We start from the raw sequence: 15,872 nt of genomic DNA, 5'->3' as shown, positions 1-15,872 counted from the left end.
CCTCAAACTTGCAATTCTTCTGCCTCAGTCTTCCTGGAAAACAGTGTGAACATTCTTCAAAAACATTTTAACCAGCAAGAAGATTTTTCTCTTCAACTTATTGCTTTTTGAGTTAACAGCTTGAACATGACTTTGGCAGTTGCTGCAGGTAATTTTTCCCTATTGATAACTGCTAACAAGAATCATTAAATTTCTTTTCATCTTTTGCCTAACATTTGGGACCCCAGCCCTTATCATCTATCTACTTGCCTGGTCCTCATACCAACTAAATTAATCTCTATTTCCAGAATACGTCTCAATTTTTTCTTCCTTTCTGTATGTTTTTCTGTGGTTCTCTTTATCTCAATGATCTGAACCTAACTCCAGCAATGTCCCCCATTTTCAAGGTCGAAGGTCAGCTCAAATACTTCATCTACCCTAAAACTCTGCACAATGGTTTCAGCCCTTTTGTTTTCCTGTGTCTGTGTTCCATGTACATTTATTGGGCTTTAAAAAAAAAATCTTACCCACCCCCATCTTCTCTTGCACCAGTGCTCTTTGTGTTTCTCTTGCTGTTCTTACAGCCTAAGCACTGTGAGGGCAAGATCCAGGTTGCCCATTGACACACAACAGTGGCAGGGCAGTGTGAGGCTTACAGCTATGAGTTCAGGTCACAAGGCCAAGTGTAAAATCTGGCTATGTGCTTACTAACTGCAAGTTACTTCAACTTTCTAGCCTATAGTCACCTATAGCCACCTGTACTTTCCACATGGGATCTCATGAAAATTAAATGAGCTGTTTCATGTGAAGTATTTAGCAAGCATCTGACATATTTTGGGAACCTAGTAGATGTTAAACATTTGCAGTGCTTACAGTGAGGCCTCTTATTCATTAATTCAATAATTTATTCATTCATTTATTCTGCCATAACAAAATACCGCAGGCCGAGTGGTTTAAACAGATGTTTATTTTTCACAGTTCTGGAGTCTGGAAAGTCTACGATCAGGGAGCCAGTCAGTTTGATTTCTAGTGAGGGCTCCTCCTGGCTTGCAGCTGGCTGCCTTCTTCCTGTGTCCTTCACATGGTGGAAAAAGGGCTCTTTTTTCCTTTTCCTCCTTCTCCCTACTTTCCTCTTCACCTTTCCCCTTGCTCCTTCTCCTCCGGTTTCCCTTCTCCTCCCTCTGCTGTTGCTGCCACTAATCCTATAATAAGGGCTTACCTTGAATGACCTCATCAATCCCTAATTACATCCCCCCCAAAACATCGCACTGGGAGTCAGGGCTTTAATACATCAATTTCAAGGGAACACATTTCAGTCAATATCAAGTGTCTATACATTTTTTGAGCTAATCTGTGGATATAGCAATGAACTAAATAGACCAAAGTCCCTGTGTCTTAGAGTTTACATTAATTCTAGTAGAAAAAGTAAGCATGGGTAGATAGAATAACAGTGCCTAGAGACTACACAATGTATCTCCATAACCTGCAAATATGTTATATTGCAGGGCAAAGGAGAATTAGGTCACAGATGGAATTAAGTTTGCTAATCAGCTATCCTTAACATAGAGAAGGAAACCCAACAGACCCAGGGCAACAACAACAGCCCTTAAAAATGAAAGAGGAAGGCAGAAAAGTCATAGTGATGCTGTAAAAGAAAGACTCAACGTGTCATTGCTGGCTTTAAAAAGGAGGCAAGGGATATGGACAACCTTCTAGAAGCTGGTCAATAACAACAAAAACACAAGAAAATGGATCTCTTCTATAGACTTCAGAATGGAATGCAACCATGCCGACACACTGATTTTAGTTCAATAAGAGCTATGTTGCACTTCTAACCTCCAGAACTATAAGGTAATAAATTTGCATAGTTTTAAGCCAGTAAGTTTGTGGTATGTTGTTCTGCAGCCACAGAATACTAATATAGGCAATGAACAAAACAAGTAAAATATATAGTGTATCAGATTACAGTAAATTCTATGGAGAAAACTGGAGTAAGGAATGTGGCCAGGGTGTGTCAGAAGAAGAGGATGATTGTGATTTTAAATAAGATTGAAACAGGAGGCCTCTGTGACTTTTGAGCAAAGAGCTGAAGGAAGCGAGAGAGTATCAGCCATGAAGCAGCTGAGCCATCAGAAAGACTGCTATAGCAGAGGTCACAATGATAAGGTCTAAGGTAGAAACTTCCCTGGCATTTCTGGGAGCCTAGGAGCATTTCGTAGCATGGATAGAGATGTAGCCCACAGGGACCAAGGAGGGCTTAAATATAGAATTATGGCCCTTCAGAGCAGATGCTGAAGGTAGAGCCATCCTCCTCCTCCAGTCACGTGGTCACAGGCAGAGCAGCTGGATCCAAGAATGGGTGAGGTGAAAGTTAGCCAGGGAACACCAAAGACTTCTCCCAGTTGCCAGTCCTCCCTAGGAAAGGAGTTACTACAGGGATAGAAGTGGGATAAAAATCTCTCTTTTCCCTAGTGGTGAGGATGAAGTCCAAGGAGAGAGACAGAGACAGTTCTGCTCATGTTTGTTGGTCAAATTGAATGCCCTCAGCTCTGTCCATGACCTGCTTATCTGTGCCCAGAGGGATGAGCCCTACCTCTAAGGGCAAAAGTTGTATCTCAAGGTTCTACTTTAGTTTCTGAGTCAAAGAATCTTATTTATCCTTTCTTCTTGACAGGAAAAAAAATATCATGTAATGAGAATTCAAGGAGCTAACTTCTCCTCTGAATTAGGGACTAATGAGTGACAGAAGGACTGAAAAGGATTAAGTGATGTAATTAAGAGACAGTTTCATCCTAACTGTTCTGCATGATGGATAAGCTCTTTGCTTGCCACAGTGCCCAAAAAAACTTTCAATGCAGTGACGGGGGTTTGAGTGTGTGTAAAGACTGGGGCAGCTTGTAAATAAGCTTGTCTTCCTCAGTGACAGAATAAACCTTGCTTGGTGACTGCACTTTTGTAAAAGGTAGTTTTCCTCCATTATGTTTGATTTTTATATTCACAGTCAACAACATCTTATTGCCCAGATGACATAGAATTACATAGAATCCTTTAATCCAGGTTGATCTCACTGGGCTGTGATTACTCATTGAATTATTCTTGCAATATCAGAGATGACTTGACATTGCAAAATAAGTGATTTTAGAGGTTCTCATTTAGTAGACCTGGAAAAATCTTTTTGAGCCTCCTCAAAAAGAGGAGGACATATATTTTCTCTATATATCTTAGATTCTACTTACTGTTTCCACACCTCCTTAAACTGTAAAGTAAAAATTGTAAAATGTAAAAATATGTATTAAGGTGCTATCATAAGAAGAATAGAAAGATAATAGAAGATCCAATTCTTTCATTCAGAAAGGCAGGAAGCTCATATTAGACAACTTCTATGAACTAAGAATATTTTTTATATTTAGTTTATTCTCAACCACTTCCCTGTCTGCCCTGGGAAGCACATATTTCTCTCCCCTCAACCTACACAGAAGAATACTGAGGCCTAAAGGTCCTAGGTAGACCAAAATCACACAAATAGAGAGTGGAAGGCTGTGTGGGTTTTGCTTCAAAGTTCATATTTTTTCCATGGCTCCCAGCTTGTTCTAGTTAATCTGCTGAAATTCCAAAGTATTTCCCAATGATTACTGCTCCATTCTGTGTCTGTGGCATTTTTCAATAGTCAGAAAATCTCAAAAAAGGTGAGCCTTTTGCTCCTTTTTGGGTGCCTTGGAAATGGCCATCGTGGGCCTAGAACGCATCCTTTGGATCCGACATCATTCTTGCCGCCCTAGCCACAAGGGTTTGTGTCTTTCTGCAAGGTTGGGAGCTCTCTTAGACTGTCCATGTTCCAAATCTTTCGGAGGGAGGGTGATTCTAAAGGCGACTTGACTTCTCTCCCCCACGTAGCTGCCTTTCCGTAGGCGGCCGCCAGAGGTCCCTGCTCAGCGCCCCGTGGCGATAGTAGAGCCCGGAGGGTTGTGCGGCGTGCTGGGTGCAAGTGGGGGCTGCTTTTGGAGCCGCGGAGACTGCAGCCTGAGCCCAGCGCGCGGACCAGAAAGTCCCTCGCGTGGATCGGCAAACGTCGCCCCTTCTCCTGGAGCTCACCCCCATTCTCTTGCTCCTGCTACTGCTGACCCGGCAAAGGGAGCCGACAGGGCCCCAGGCTGAAGGTAAAACCCCACGGTAAGAACCCCGCTCCCAGCGAGGGAAGGTGGCACAATCCCGCAGCAACTCGATTCGGATTGCGTCCAGGCGGCAGAGGTGTGGGGCGCACATGGGGCCGGTGCAACAGGCACCCTGGAGGTGGTGGACTCGCTCTCTAGCCGCCTCCCGCGGGCTTCCGGGGCTGGAGCCCTCTTTAAATCGTGCCTGCGTCTCGGCTTCTGGCCGGCTCCCGGTGCGCACTTCCCGGGCAGGAACGTGGGTCCAGTTTCTAATCGGGGTCAGTGGCCTTTATTTTAAAAGATATGCCAAGAAAATCTTCCTTTTAGGGTGCAAATCATCCCGATGCCATTCCGAATCGCTTATGCCTGCAGGGTGCGCGCTGGGCTGTGGATGGCGGGAAGACAAACTTTTACAAAAGTGCGTATGAGCAGAGGGGCAGCTTTTGGGCGGCTTGATCTTGAGTGAAGTGGCTCGATTTGGGAATGAGTAGGGAACTCTGTACCCTCAATCGGGTGGCTCCCTAGACCCTCCCCCCCCACGCCCACTGACGGGATGTTGATGCTTCACAGAGGGAAGGAGGGTATATAGGACGTACAAATTCTACTGAACTCTTTCTTAGGCCAACTGTCATACATCGGGAATTACAGCCCCTGCCTTTCCCTGCACGATGAAGGTGGAAACCCTTAAACTTTTCTTTGATTTCCCTACCCCTTACGCGGGGATTAGAGTGAATGGTTGACTTGTGGCGCCCGACGCTACCAGGGGACCCCCAAACCATTCCAGATCGCTCCAATCCCCATTCCTGACCCCCCCCCCATAACCCTTTCCGCAGGGACCCGGCGACCGAGCCACTGAGATCGTGTCGAATGGCCTTTTGTTTCTCCACGTTTCCCCTATTGTTTGCTTTTCCAACATCTGGTGGGGCTTGGGGAGAGAAGGAAGCACCTCTTGCCTCCCTATCCCTCCTTCCATTGCCAGCCCCTGGGCCAGCTCGGGTTTGGGATCCCGGCTGGGGAAGGAGAAGAGCCGGACCCTACCGAGGTGGCTGCACTCGGGCCTTGTGGTTAGAGGGCGGAGAGAAAGTTGTTCTTTCCCCGCCTCCTCTGCTGCCTGTGGCCTAGGGCGCATTTCTCAGATCTTATCCCAAGGGCGCCGCAAAGGATGAAAATCCGAGAGGGATGCTGCTTTCGAAAAGAGTGGCAGCAAGGTTCTGCTCCAATCGAGGGTGCCCAGCGGTTGGTTCAGGAGGATTTCAATCTCTAGCTAAAGACGTTGTGGCTGGGCCACTGCTAGGGCAATGGAAGCGGGCCAGGGCACCTCTGGTAGTCATAAGGCCGAGGTTCTCGGGTTTGAGTTTCCCAGGACAGGAAGGCATGTGATTCTCCATCAAGATTGGAGACGCTGATAACTTAGGTACCTCAAGACTCTACTTGGAAATAGTGGTGTAGTGGCTCACTTTAGAGTATATGGAGAGTTCTAATTTCTCGTAGGGCTCAAGTTCAAACCCTAAGTCCTTTCCCTGCATTGTAGAAAACGCAGACCACTGCACATGGTGCAGATGGGGCCAGAGCAGTATTCCTGCTTCCAAGCCGCTGAGAACAGTGGCGTGAGATGCCCTCAAGTTCCGTTGTGGGTGCGCCTGGTAGGTTACAGGTGGCCCTGTTTGCCTGTAAAAATTAGATGCGCAAAACTCGTACTGATTCTTATTGAGTGTGAACCATTTACTAAGGAACTAGGGTGAAAGCAAATTAGCCATCCTGAGAAGGAAGGTGCCCCAGATGGTTTCTGGAGAGCCGGCTTTCTATCAGGGGAGGCTGAGCCTGTGCACCTGTTGGAACCTATACCTCTCTTTAGCGTTGCGGTTGACCCGGTGTTGCCGGTTCCTCCCGCCTCCCCCAGTCCCAATCAGTCTCTCTCCCAAGGAGACTCAATTACATTCTTCTTCTCTTCCTGCTCCCCACCCCCTACTGCAGATTTAATCCAGAGCCTTGTGCACTCTACCACTGAGCTACCTCCCCATCCCTTGTCCTCCCACTCTCCGACTTTTGATCCCTCCCCAGTGCAGGAGAAGGAGGAAGCTTATGTGGGGACTTTTGTGAACTTTGTACCCATTCAAACTTTTTTTTTTTTTTTTTTTGGCATGCTGGGTGATGGAACCCAGTATCTACTGCATGCTGCATGGTAAGTAAGTGCTGTGACCCTGAGCTACATTCCCAGTCCCTACTCAGAGATTTTTAGTGAAATTTTTTTGTGCTGGGCCTGCACAGATCTAGATTTACCTTTCCTGACTTAACAGAACTTTTGAGCTTTCATTTAACAGAGAAGTGAGACTGCTAGGTCAGGAATATGGTCACACAGATAACTTTCCCAGAAAGTTATGGATATTACCAGTAGCATCACCAAAAGAAAAAAAAAAAAAAAGCAAAATCTTTGAAGTACTGGGAGACACTTCAGTTTCATTATGAAAACGATCACCAAGGAAAGATTCTTTAAATTTAACAGCAGCAAAACAACAATAAGGCCTTATATAAGAAGGCCTGCTTTGGGTACTGCTTGTTCAAGGAGTACCACAAAACATATTATTTTTTAAAAAACTTTTTTAGATGTTGATGGACCTTTATTTTATTCATTTATTTATATGTGGTGCTGAGAATCTAATCTAGTGCCTCACACATGCTAGGCAAGTGCTCTACCACTGAGCCACAACCCCAGCCCCCACAAAGTATTATTAAAATGTGAAAGGATATAAGGAAAACAGGGTTCTCATAGGGGAAGATAAGTTTTTGCTTATCTTTTTTTAATTTTAGAGTTTAAAAAATTCCCCCCAAAATTATTGTAGAAAAAAATAGAAAACACAGTGAAAATTGAAAAGAAACAAAAAGAAGAGGAGGAGGAGGTAGTTTTATGAACAGCATTCCAGGGAACAATCTTATCCAATTGTGTCCTTAATAAATAACTTTCTGAAAGAAGTTGATATACTTTTTAGGATATTTAAGATTGCCATATTGTCTTGTTTATCATCTCCCTAACAATATGCAAGAGGATCTGTTTTGCATATCCTACCCTCTACTTACACTCCATATTATTGTTTTTCATCTTTGCCATACAGATGGGTAGAGATCTTTATTGCTGCCTTATTTGCATTTCTTAAGTTGAAAGTGAGATTAAATACTTTTCCTACTTCTTCCTTTATGATGATGCCCATTGGTGTCCTTGACTATTCATTTCAGTGGGGATGTTCTGCTTTCTCTTTTGTTAGATGTGTTCTTTATAAAAGCATACCATTGTGACGGCTGTTCCTGCCACACAATCAGACAATCTATATTGATTAGAAAGTGTCAGCTTTATTTGCCAGTTATCCTCCCTCATGCAGGGAAATATTTGGCAAAACTACAACCATAAATTACTAAAGTAACGACCATCATCCTAGTAATTAGAGCAGGTAAAGGTAGTAGAAATTCATAGGAAAAAAAAATCAAGCATATATTTTCTGCTTAGTAGTTTGCATGCCCCAACTCTTTATAGCTCATGCTGCTTTTTCTTTCTTTCTTTTTTTTTTCCCCCCCAATCTGGAAGAACTCTGTTGATGAGTTGTTTTTGTTAAAGGGATTACACTAATTCATTTTATTGTCTGATCCTTCTGCTGATAACCTGTTTGCTATGATCCACAGCTTCTTGTTCATTTAAACATCTCTTCTACATTTTTGGCTGAAATTTGCCTCACTTTTAGGGTAAGACTTTCTTTGGCTCTTTTGGCCAGGAATCCTGCACTTGGAACAATCTTGAGTCTGAACTCTTTAGCAATGTGTTGTTAATAGCATTAGCAGGAGAAGTCTTCCAAGAACTGACTCAGGTACATTTCACCCTCATTTGTGTAACCACTTTCTCTGGCTTAATTCTTTTTTTTTTTTTTTTTTTAAAGAGAGAGAGAGAGAGAGAGAGAGAGAAAGAATTTTTTTTATTGGTTGTTTACAACATTACAAAGCTCTTGACATATCATATTTCATACATTAGAATCAAGTGGGTTATGAACTCCCATTTTTACCCCAAATACAGATTGCAGAATCACATCGGTTACACATCCACATTTTTACATACTGCCATATTAGTGACTATTGTATTCTGCTACCTTTCCTATCCTCTACTATCCCCCCCCTCCCCTGAGAGAGAATTTTTAATAACTATTTTTTTTTTAGTTCTCGGCAGACACAACATCTTTGTTGGTATGTGGTGCTGAGGATCGAACCCGGGCCGCACGCATGCCAGGCCAGCGCACTACAGCTTGAGCCACATCCCCAGTCCTCTGGCTTAATTCTTGAATGAAGGTAGAGGATTCTGAAATGGAATAGAGGAGAAAGAGAAAGAGAAAATTCATTCATGTAGGTGGCAAATTAAAATAGACAAGAAGCCATATGAGAAGAGTTAAGTAAATAATCTAGGTAATCTGGTTATAAAATAATTTTTTAAAAAGATAAAAGATGAAATCTAAGTAGTATATATTATCAGGAAGGCTACTTTACTTGACTGATAGGCAGTAGTCTTGTAACTGGAAAAATCCAACGTAAAATTCTTTCATAAAATGACTCTAAGTCATTCATTTTAGGCATATATATATATATATTTATAAACAGTGAAAATTCATATTTTACTTTCTCTAGCATTTTCTCTGCCTTTAGATGTAGGAATCAGACAGTATGCATCTGGCATGATGAGCACTCTGTTCAGAGTCATAAATTCCCAAGGGTTAAATGAAAGCTTAATGGTCATCGAATTCAATCCTCCATCTAAGTATCACTATGAATACCATTCTTCAAACTACATCATTTAAAACCAACCAGGCTGCCAAGCAAATGTCCAGAAATGTCAACCTCTTTCCTCTGGGAAAGGAGTGAGGGGTTGGCTCTACAGAGCTTCTATAAACTTTTTTAAAAATGTGCTGAACTTTCATGGAATAAACAACCTTGGTCACCAGAGGGGTAGGTCGTTGGGATGTTATATTCTGCAGCATTCTCTACTCCATATCTTCTAGTTATTATTCTGGTGACTTTTGAAAGTGGTAGAGCAAAGCTAAACAAAATGGCCAAAGGAAAAAGGAAGAAAAAGTAGAATAAGATGGAGAGGAAATCTCATCCTTTAAATCTGTCATCAGGACTTTCTAAGAGGCAAATGTGGCTGATGTGCTAAGCTCAGGCTTCAGTTAGAGACAACAAACCTTTCATGAACTGCCAGCAGTCTGACCGAAGACAGGATTAATTCTAGGATAGTACAAACATCCTTAAAAGGAAGAGGAAGACGGAGGACAAAGGGAAGATTTTTGGAGGAAATAAGAATTTCATTCTAAAAAATATACCTTATTTCCTAGTATGGAGTGTGATGAATTTTTTAAGGTAGAGGAAATATCTTGTGATTTCCACTCGGACGATCTCCCATGCACAGCGACTGTATGTTTTATCTTTCAGGAAATTGTATATTCTGCTGAAGTATCTCCTCAGTTTGAGGTTGCCCAGAGGGAGCACCCCAGCTTCTGAATGTTTCTTCTCATCAGCTTTCACATCTTCCTTTTCTTTATTCTCTTTTCCCCAGCATTGTTTCAGGTACTCCACTTGCTCATAAAGGTTGCTTTGGAGTTGTACCAGTTGTTCCTCGTCCCAACTGGAGTTGAAGGTGTTTTGGCTGAAGATATTGATGGCCTGTGTGTACGTTTCATAGAAAACATACTTGATGTTTGTCTTCTCAGGCTGGGTGGATGATAGGATCTCTTCGGGCAACTCAAAATTGTGGATTTCTCTGAAACATTGTACAGGAATTGAATTGCTCAGATTGGTCAGAAGCATCAGGTTTTCCGAGGTGGACATGTCCAAATGAACTTCTAGTAAGTTACACTCCTGACAGAGGATGTGGGTCATAAACAGATCCACTAGGAGAGCAAGCCTGATGTACTTTGGGGTCATGTCAACCTTGATATTTTTTCCTCCAAGCCAAAAAATCTCCACACCCAAGGTTGACAATGCTGTTTTAAGTTCTCTTTCAGGGGACTCTATATACCTGAATTTCTTTAGGGGGAGGAGTTTTCTCATTTCTCATTTGATGGTTGTCTGGGTTGTAACCCCTTTCTTTTGCCCCTCAGGCTATTTTACCTTTGGTCGACAAAACAGTTTTTTTTTTTCTTTTTTAAGAAAAGTGAGCACAGCATTACCATTGCTTTACCTTAGATGCCTAGATAGCCTATCTGGCCTATCCTAGCACTAAAGAATCTCCATATAAAACTGATACAGAGGGGCTGGGAATGTAGCTCAGTGGTAGAGCACTTGACTAACACAGGAGGCCCTGGGTTTGATCCTCAGAACTGGAAAAGAAAAATAATTTTTTTTTAAATTAAAAAAGTTACTACTCTGTTACATAATAGAGATTGATGCATCAGAAAATATATTTTCATGCCTGGCCCTATAGTCAAAAATCTTCTCTCCTTGAGTTAATCATGGACATTGATAACTGTGATGACAGTAAGGTCACCAGAGCATAATCTGATTTAGGTTTTTTTCAGTCTTGATAAATTAAGTTTCAATACTTGAATATTTTCTTTTTATTTGTTTTTTCTGAGTCTCAAAAAAAAGCTGAACAAAGTTGGTCAATTTAGCGTGGCATTTATCAAATAAAAGACTGACATAGTTTAGTTTTCTATTGCCATTAGAAGAGGTTGGTATTGCACAACTGCTCTTTCCTTCAGTTAAATCCATGCCTTGCTTGCATTTCATATGCCTTAGAAATCTTCCAGTTAGTTGTATATTGGAGAATATTTTTCTGCTTTCAAACGTTTCTTTTTTGTGGTATTATACATTTTCTTTCTTTCTTTTTTTAGATATAGTTTAGATAGTTTTAAAACTTTTGCTTGTTGGTTCTGGACTATAAAGATTTTTGTTTGTTCTTGTGTTTGTTTTTCTCTAAGGAGGATAAAGGGTAGAATACCACCCATTTTAGCCAAGCTAATTCACATGTGGACCAGTATGGTAATGATGGTTATCCTCCTTTAACTTGTTTGACCAAATAATCTTCTGATCATGGTCAAAGCACATGGATTCCTTTCCCTAAGAAAATAAAACGGGATGTCATTAAATGACTCTAGCTTATTTTATCATTTTTCTAAAAAAAGAAATACACTGGTTTTCAACATAGTCATTTAAACATGGTAAACAGCCAAAATTCCACAACAACCACGGTCATTGATTGAAAAAATGGCTTAAAAATTCTTGTCTTAATCAGTTGGCTTTATCAAAGTCTCATTGTGGATAAATGAGATTTCTTAAAATCTTGTCTTTTTGGACTGGTGTCTTATGAATAAAAAACTTACTGCATATATTACTCTATATTTTCTAGCTACATAAAACCTGATTTCTTAGGCAGATTTCTTGGGGTGACTAAGTTTGAAAAGGAATTAGGAAAATGGACCCTTTTTATCAGATTATAAATTGACACAACCTTCATAGAGGGTAAAATAGTGGAGGCTATGGATCAAAAGCCTTAAAAATGTATATAATCTTTGACTTGGCAATTTGCCCTCTAGGAATTTATCTCCAAGGAATAATCATGACGTCCTTAAAGACTAGGCTCTTAGGAAGTTCATCACAGCTAAAGCATGGAAGACAATTTATATGTATAGCAATGGGTAATTGGTTCAGTAAACTGTCAATAAAGACTTCTGTGCAAGCACTAAAAATTATGTATGCTACTATATTTGGTCCCTTGGGTAGAATACACTTTGTAGCTTAAAAACAAGATCCTCAATGGTAGATTCTGATGCTGTTTTTTGTTAAATATAGATATATGCATAGATGTACAGGAAAAAAATCTTGAGGTATAAATGCTAAAATTTTTGAGTTGTTATCTCTGACTGGAAGAATAATGAGTAATTTTTATTCTTATATTTTTATTTATCTAAAGTTTAAAATTTTCTGTGATCAGTAAAAGACAAGACTATATTTTTTAGAAGAAGATACACTTAAAAATAAAATTATTATATATCTGAAATGGAATCTCTATATGTTTACTTAAACTTGTCCATTCTGGAGTATTTCAAAAGGAAATGTCAGTTTCCCCCAAGGTTCAATTCCAAATTCAGTTGATATGAGCAATGTAGAGTTATGTGGGAGTTCAATATACTATTCTTGAAGCTTTTGATTTGAAAAATACATGTGTATGTATGAATATATACATTTATGATCACACACTCATTTAAACATGCACACATGTACACACCATCTATAAAATGCAAAGTACCCCTAAGGATCATGGGTTACGCTTTCTTTTTTTCTCCTTTATTCCCTCATTCCCATCCCTTCCCTTCTCTTTTCTTTCTTCTTTCCTTCCTCCCTCCTTGCCCCCGCCCCCCTTTTTTCTTTCTTTCCATCACTGGGAATTGAACCCAGTGGTGCTCTATCACTGGGATATATCCCCAGACCTTTTATTTACCTTTTTATTTTTTTGTTTTTCTTTTTGAGACTGGTTCTTGCTAAGTTTCTGAGGCTGGCCTTGAACATGCAGTCCTTCTGCCTCAGTCTCCCAAGTCACTGGGATTACAGACAGGTGTGTTCCTACTGTGCCCAGGGAGGACCATGCATTCTTACATAGCTCATACATCTTCTACCTAAAATCTTCTTGTCTAGTCTCAGTTAGACTTGCTTTCTCCTCTTTTGAGCTTTTGCAGTGCCTTGTCTTCTTTAATTATAAGTTTGAAACAAGTAATTGTGTAAGTTTTGCTCTCCTAATCTAATCTATTTCTCCACCCCACACCCCAACTTGCCCATGGTGATCAGTATGGTTTATACTTGTTTAGATAGTTCAGCAATAATAACCAAACTCAGGTTGTTCAATAGCCTTACTATGACAAGGAGTTTCTGCTCATAGGTGATGGAAGTGGCAACATATTTGGCTTTTTTCAACCATTTTGAAGTTCCCGTATTTTTCCGCTATGCATGGTTGTCATTTTTACACTCTCATCCCAAAATTTCCTCCCTTTACTGCCATTCCATATCCTCACTTATTGAAAAAAAAATTTTAAAGCACTTATCACATATAAATCATGGCCAAGTGGCACATAAGGAGGAATAAAGCTTAGTGCATGATCTCATGGAATTCACAGTTGAAGAAATAGGCACCTTTGGAATGTTTCAAGTAGGAGGATAAAACTTTAGGCCTTCCTGTAGCATGGACCTCCTTCCCCATGTTCTGTAAATGTTAATTGATGATGATATTGACAATATTTGTGACAAAGATGGAAAGATGGTTGGCATGCATGTCTGCCCCTCTTCCACCATTGGGATTGTCTGATTTAGCAAATAAAATTACTGAACAGCCATGCAATATTTGATATAAACTGTTACACACACGAAAAAAAAAAACCCACATTCTTTGTTTATCCAAAATTCAAATTTATTTTATCTGGCCAGTCTCTTCACCATGCAAGCTCTCTGAGCAGAGTTTGAAAATGATACCGACTTTACTGGAAGCCTTTCCTCTGTGTGCCCTCTCTCCCTCCCTCCCCCACCTTCTCTCCCTTTTTTCCCTTCCTTCCTCCCTCTCTCCTACAGAATTGCATTTGATTTCATTCTCTATGCTGGCTTTACTTGTGCACATGTTTCTAAGAACAGCACATACCCCAAAGAGAACACTGTATACACATATGGATGCATTCATAGATCACTGCGATGAGAAACATTTTGGAATGCTTAGTTACTTGGTCTTGCCTGTGTTCTGTTGAAGCCCTGTCACCTGATTGTATCTCAAAAGATGATCAGAAAATTGAATGTTGGTTTAAGAAAACACCTTTATCCTTGGAATGTGTCTGTCACAACTGCCCAGTGTGTCATTAACAGGATGTGATTGGTAATATTAAGTTCTTAGTTCCTTAGCGTGACCTGGAGTGATCTCTGTGTAGTCAGACTGACCTCAGAGGGGAAGCTGATTAGCAGGGGCTGCCCTGTTATTCGTGGAGCTATGTTAAGTCTGTGGGGATTATAAGGCTAACAGTGGGGAACAAGGTGCACCTTATTTGTCAAAATGGAGAAATGAGACATTTCAGTCTAGACAAGCTAGCTTTGATTCAGCTCAGAGGCACATGGCATCTGCTATTAAGATTTATTGCTTCCCATGAAGAGGCAGGTTTCAGATCAGGACGAGAGTATCTTGTTGATCATCTTGTTACTTGGTACATTAACATGAGTCATTCTATTTGGGAGATCAGAAGGTGACTGAGCCGGGGAGAGAGCCCAGGGATAGGAGGTTTGCATCCAGGCCAGGCAGAACTTCCCTCAGGGTGTATAGACCATGGTCTCCCCAAAGTTGTAGCTGTTACAGTCTGGACCAACCATGTAAGCTCTATCAACTGAATCTCACTGCCTCCTCATGGGGTCCAGCATCTCACAGGGTCCTCTGTCCCTTTCTTGGTTGTATTTCTTTGAATTCTCTACCTGGTACAGCGGTTTATAACAACTACTCAAATAATACACAGATGCGTCCATACTGCAAAAATTCAAACCCTTCAGAGGAAGTGAAGGCTGCCTGAAAGCTGAGCCTCACATCATGGTCCTCTCCTCTCAAGCCGTAACTTAGTTAACAGTTTGATATGTGACCTCATTTTCTTCTCCCCATGATACACAAATTTTTCTGATAGCACATACAGTTGTTGGCTTGTTTGTTGCTCCCTCCTGAATGTTCAGTAGGACCCTCAAAGATTGAGAGGCTTGGATCACTTCCATGGGTGGGGATGGGAGGACTAGTACATGTATTTATTCAGTTGTCAAAATACTATTATAAAAACTGCAATATGCTTTGAAACCTGATCCTGTAAGAGCATAGCACTCTGCACATAGTAGGTGCTCGGTTACAATTTGTTGGATGATTCAATGAAGATAACGAAGCCATGTCTCAACAGGGAAGTTAGTTCTTCATTTAGTTCTTTTTGTGTAGGGATGTAAGGAGGACAAGTCAGGTGTTTGGGGTGGACTGAGGAGTTCACAGAATGATAGAGGGCAACTCAAGTATCCATTTTATGTCATCTATTACTTCTGATGCTTCTGTTTTGAAATTTCCTGGGGCTGTGTAAGTCATAAGCACTTTGTATTGTATCTACTCTAGTGATATCAAGCACTTGTGTATTGTTTGGTTGATTCCTCTATCTTCCCCTCCAGACTAGAAGAGTGACTTATTCAGTTTTTTATCCGTGGGCAGCTGTTACATATAGACATTAAGGGTTGAATCAAATGGCTGACGTGATTTCTTGTGGTTCTCAAGTCTGATGGATATTAATCACTGTGGGCAACACTGCTGAGTTCTAAGACCGTCCTCCACATGGCCAGTTCTTTGTCCCAGATACTCCCAATAGTGGTCACTTTATCTTATCACCATTAGGGAGGCTCCTGGACAAACAAACACCCATTTCTCTCTTATAGCCCTGCCGGAAACTATGCACATAGTAACTTCTTACACAGAAATAATTTTGAATCATTAGAAAATGATCCTGGACAAAAAGTAATTCACCATGAGGAATAAGTACTTAAGTAAATAAATATGCGCCATTAGTAAAATGTATTCTCTGTTTTGGGGTTACCAGCAGAGATTCTATCCACATTTTTACTCCACTGTAGGCTTCTCTGTGTGTTTTTGAACCCCAATAGGGCTTTCACTTCTGGAGTAGTAGTAGTAGGACTTTCAGATGGTGACAATGAAAGATGTCACCATCCAAGATA

At 41.0% G+C, this 15,872-nt stretch overlaps 2 protein-coding genes across 4 annotated transcripts in view; one reads left to right on the top strand and one right to left on the bottom strand.

Moving 5' to 3' along the window:
* Nucleotides 1-3,907: 3,907 nt before the first annotated feature.
* The window catches only part of Mob3b (MOB kinase activator 3B), a 186,899-nt gene continuing 174,934 nt past the window's right edge, over nucleotides 3,908-15,872 (top strand). The window contains exon 1 of one of the 3 annotated variants that reach the window (XM_021732350.3): nucleotides 3,908-4,136. The gene's annotated coding sequence lies outside the window, so the exon portion shown is untranslated. Of the gene's footprint in view, nucleotides 4,150-4,410; nucleotides 4,549-15,872 lie in introns of those variants that run through there. The other 2 variants (XM_005334194.5, XM_078047729.1) reach the window with 2 other exon arrangements.
* On the bottom strand, nucleotides 9,483-10,082 carry Ifnk (interferon kappa). The gene has a single exon (XM_040283807.1). The coding sequence runs from the start codon at nucleotides 10,080-10,082 to the stop codon at nucleotides 9,483-9,485; it is 600 nt and encodes a 199-aa protein (XP_040139741.1).

This window comes from Ictidomys tridecemlineatus, chromosome 4 (assembly GCF_052094955.1).
Source record: "Ictidomys tridecemlineatus isolate mIctTri1 chromosome 4, mIctTri1.hap1, whole genome shotgun sequence".
Taxonomy (NCBI): domain Eukaryota; kingdom Metazoa; phylum Chordata; class Mammalia; order Rodentia; family Sciuridae; genus Ictidomys; species Ictidomys tridecemlineatus.
Note: the sequence above shows the minus strand (reverse complement) of the source record. Positions and strands in the feature narration are given on the sequence as shown.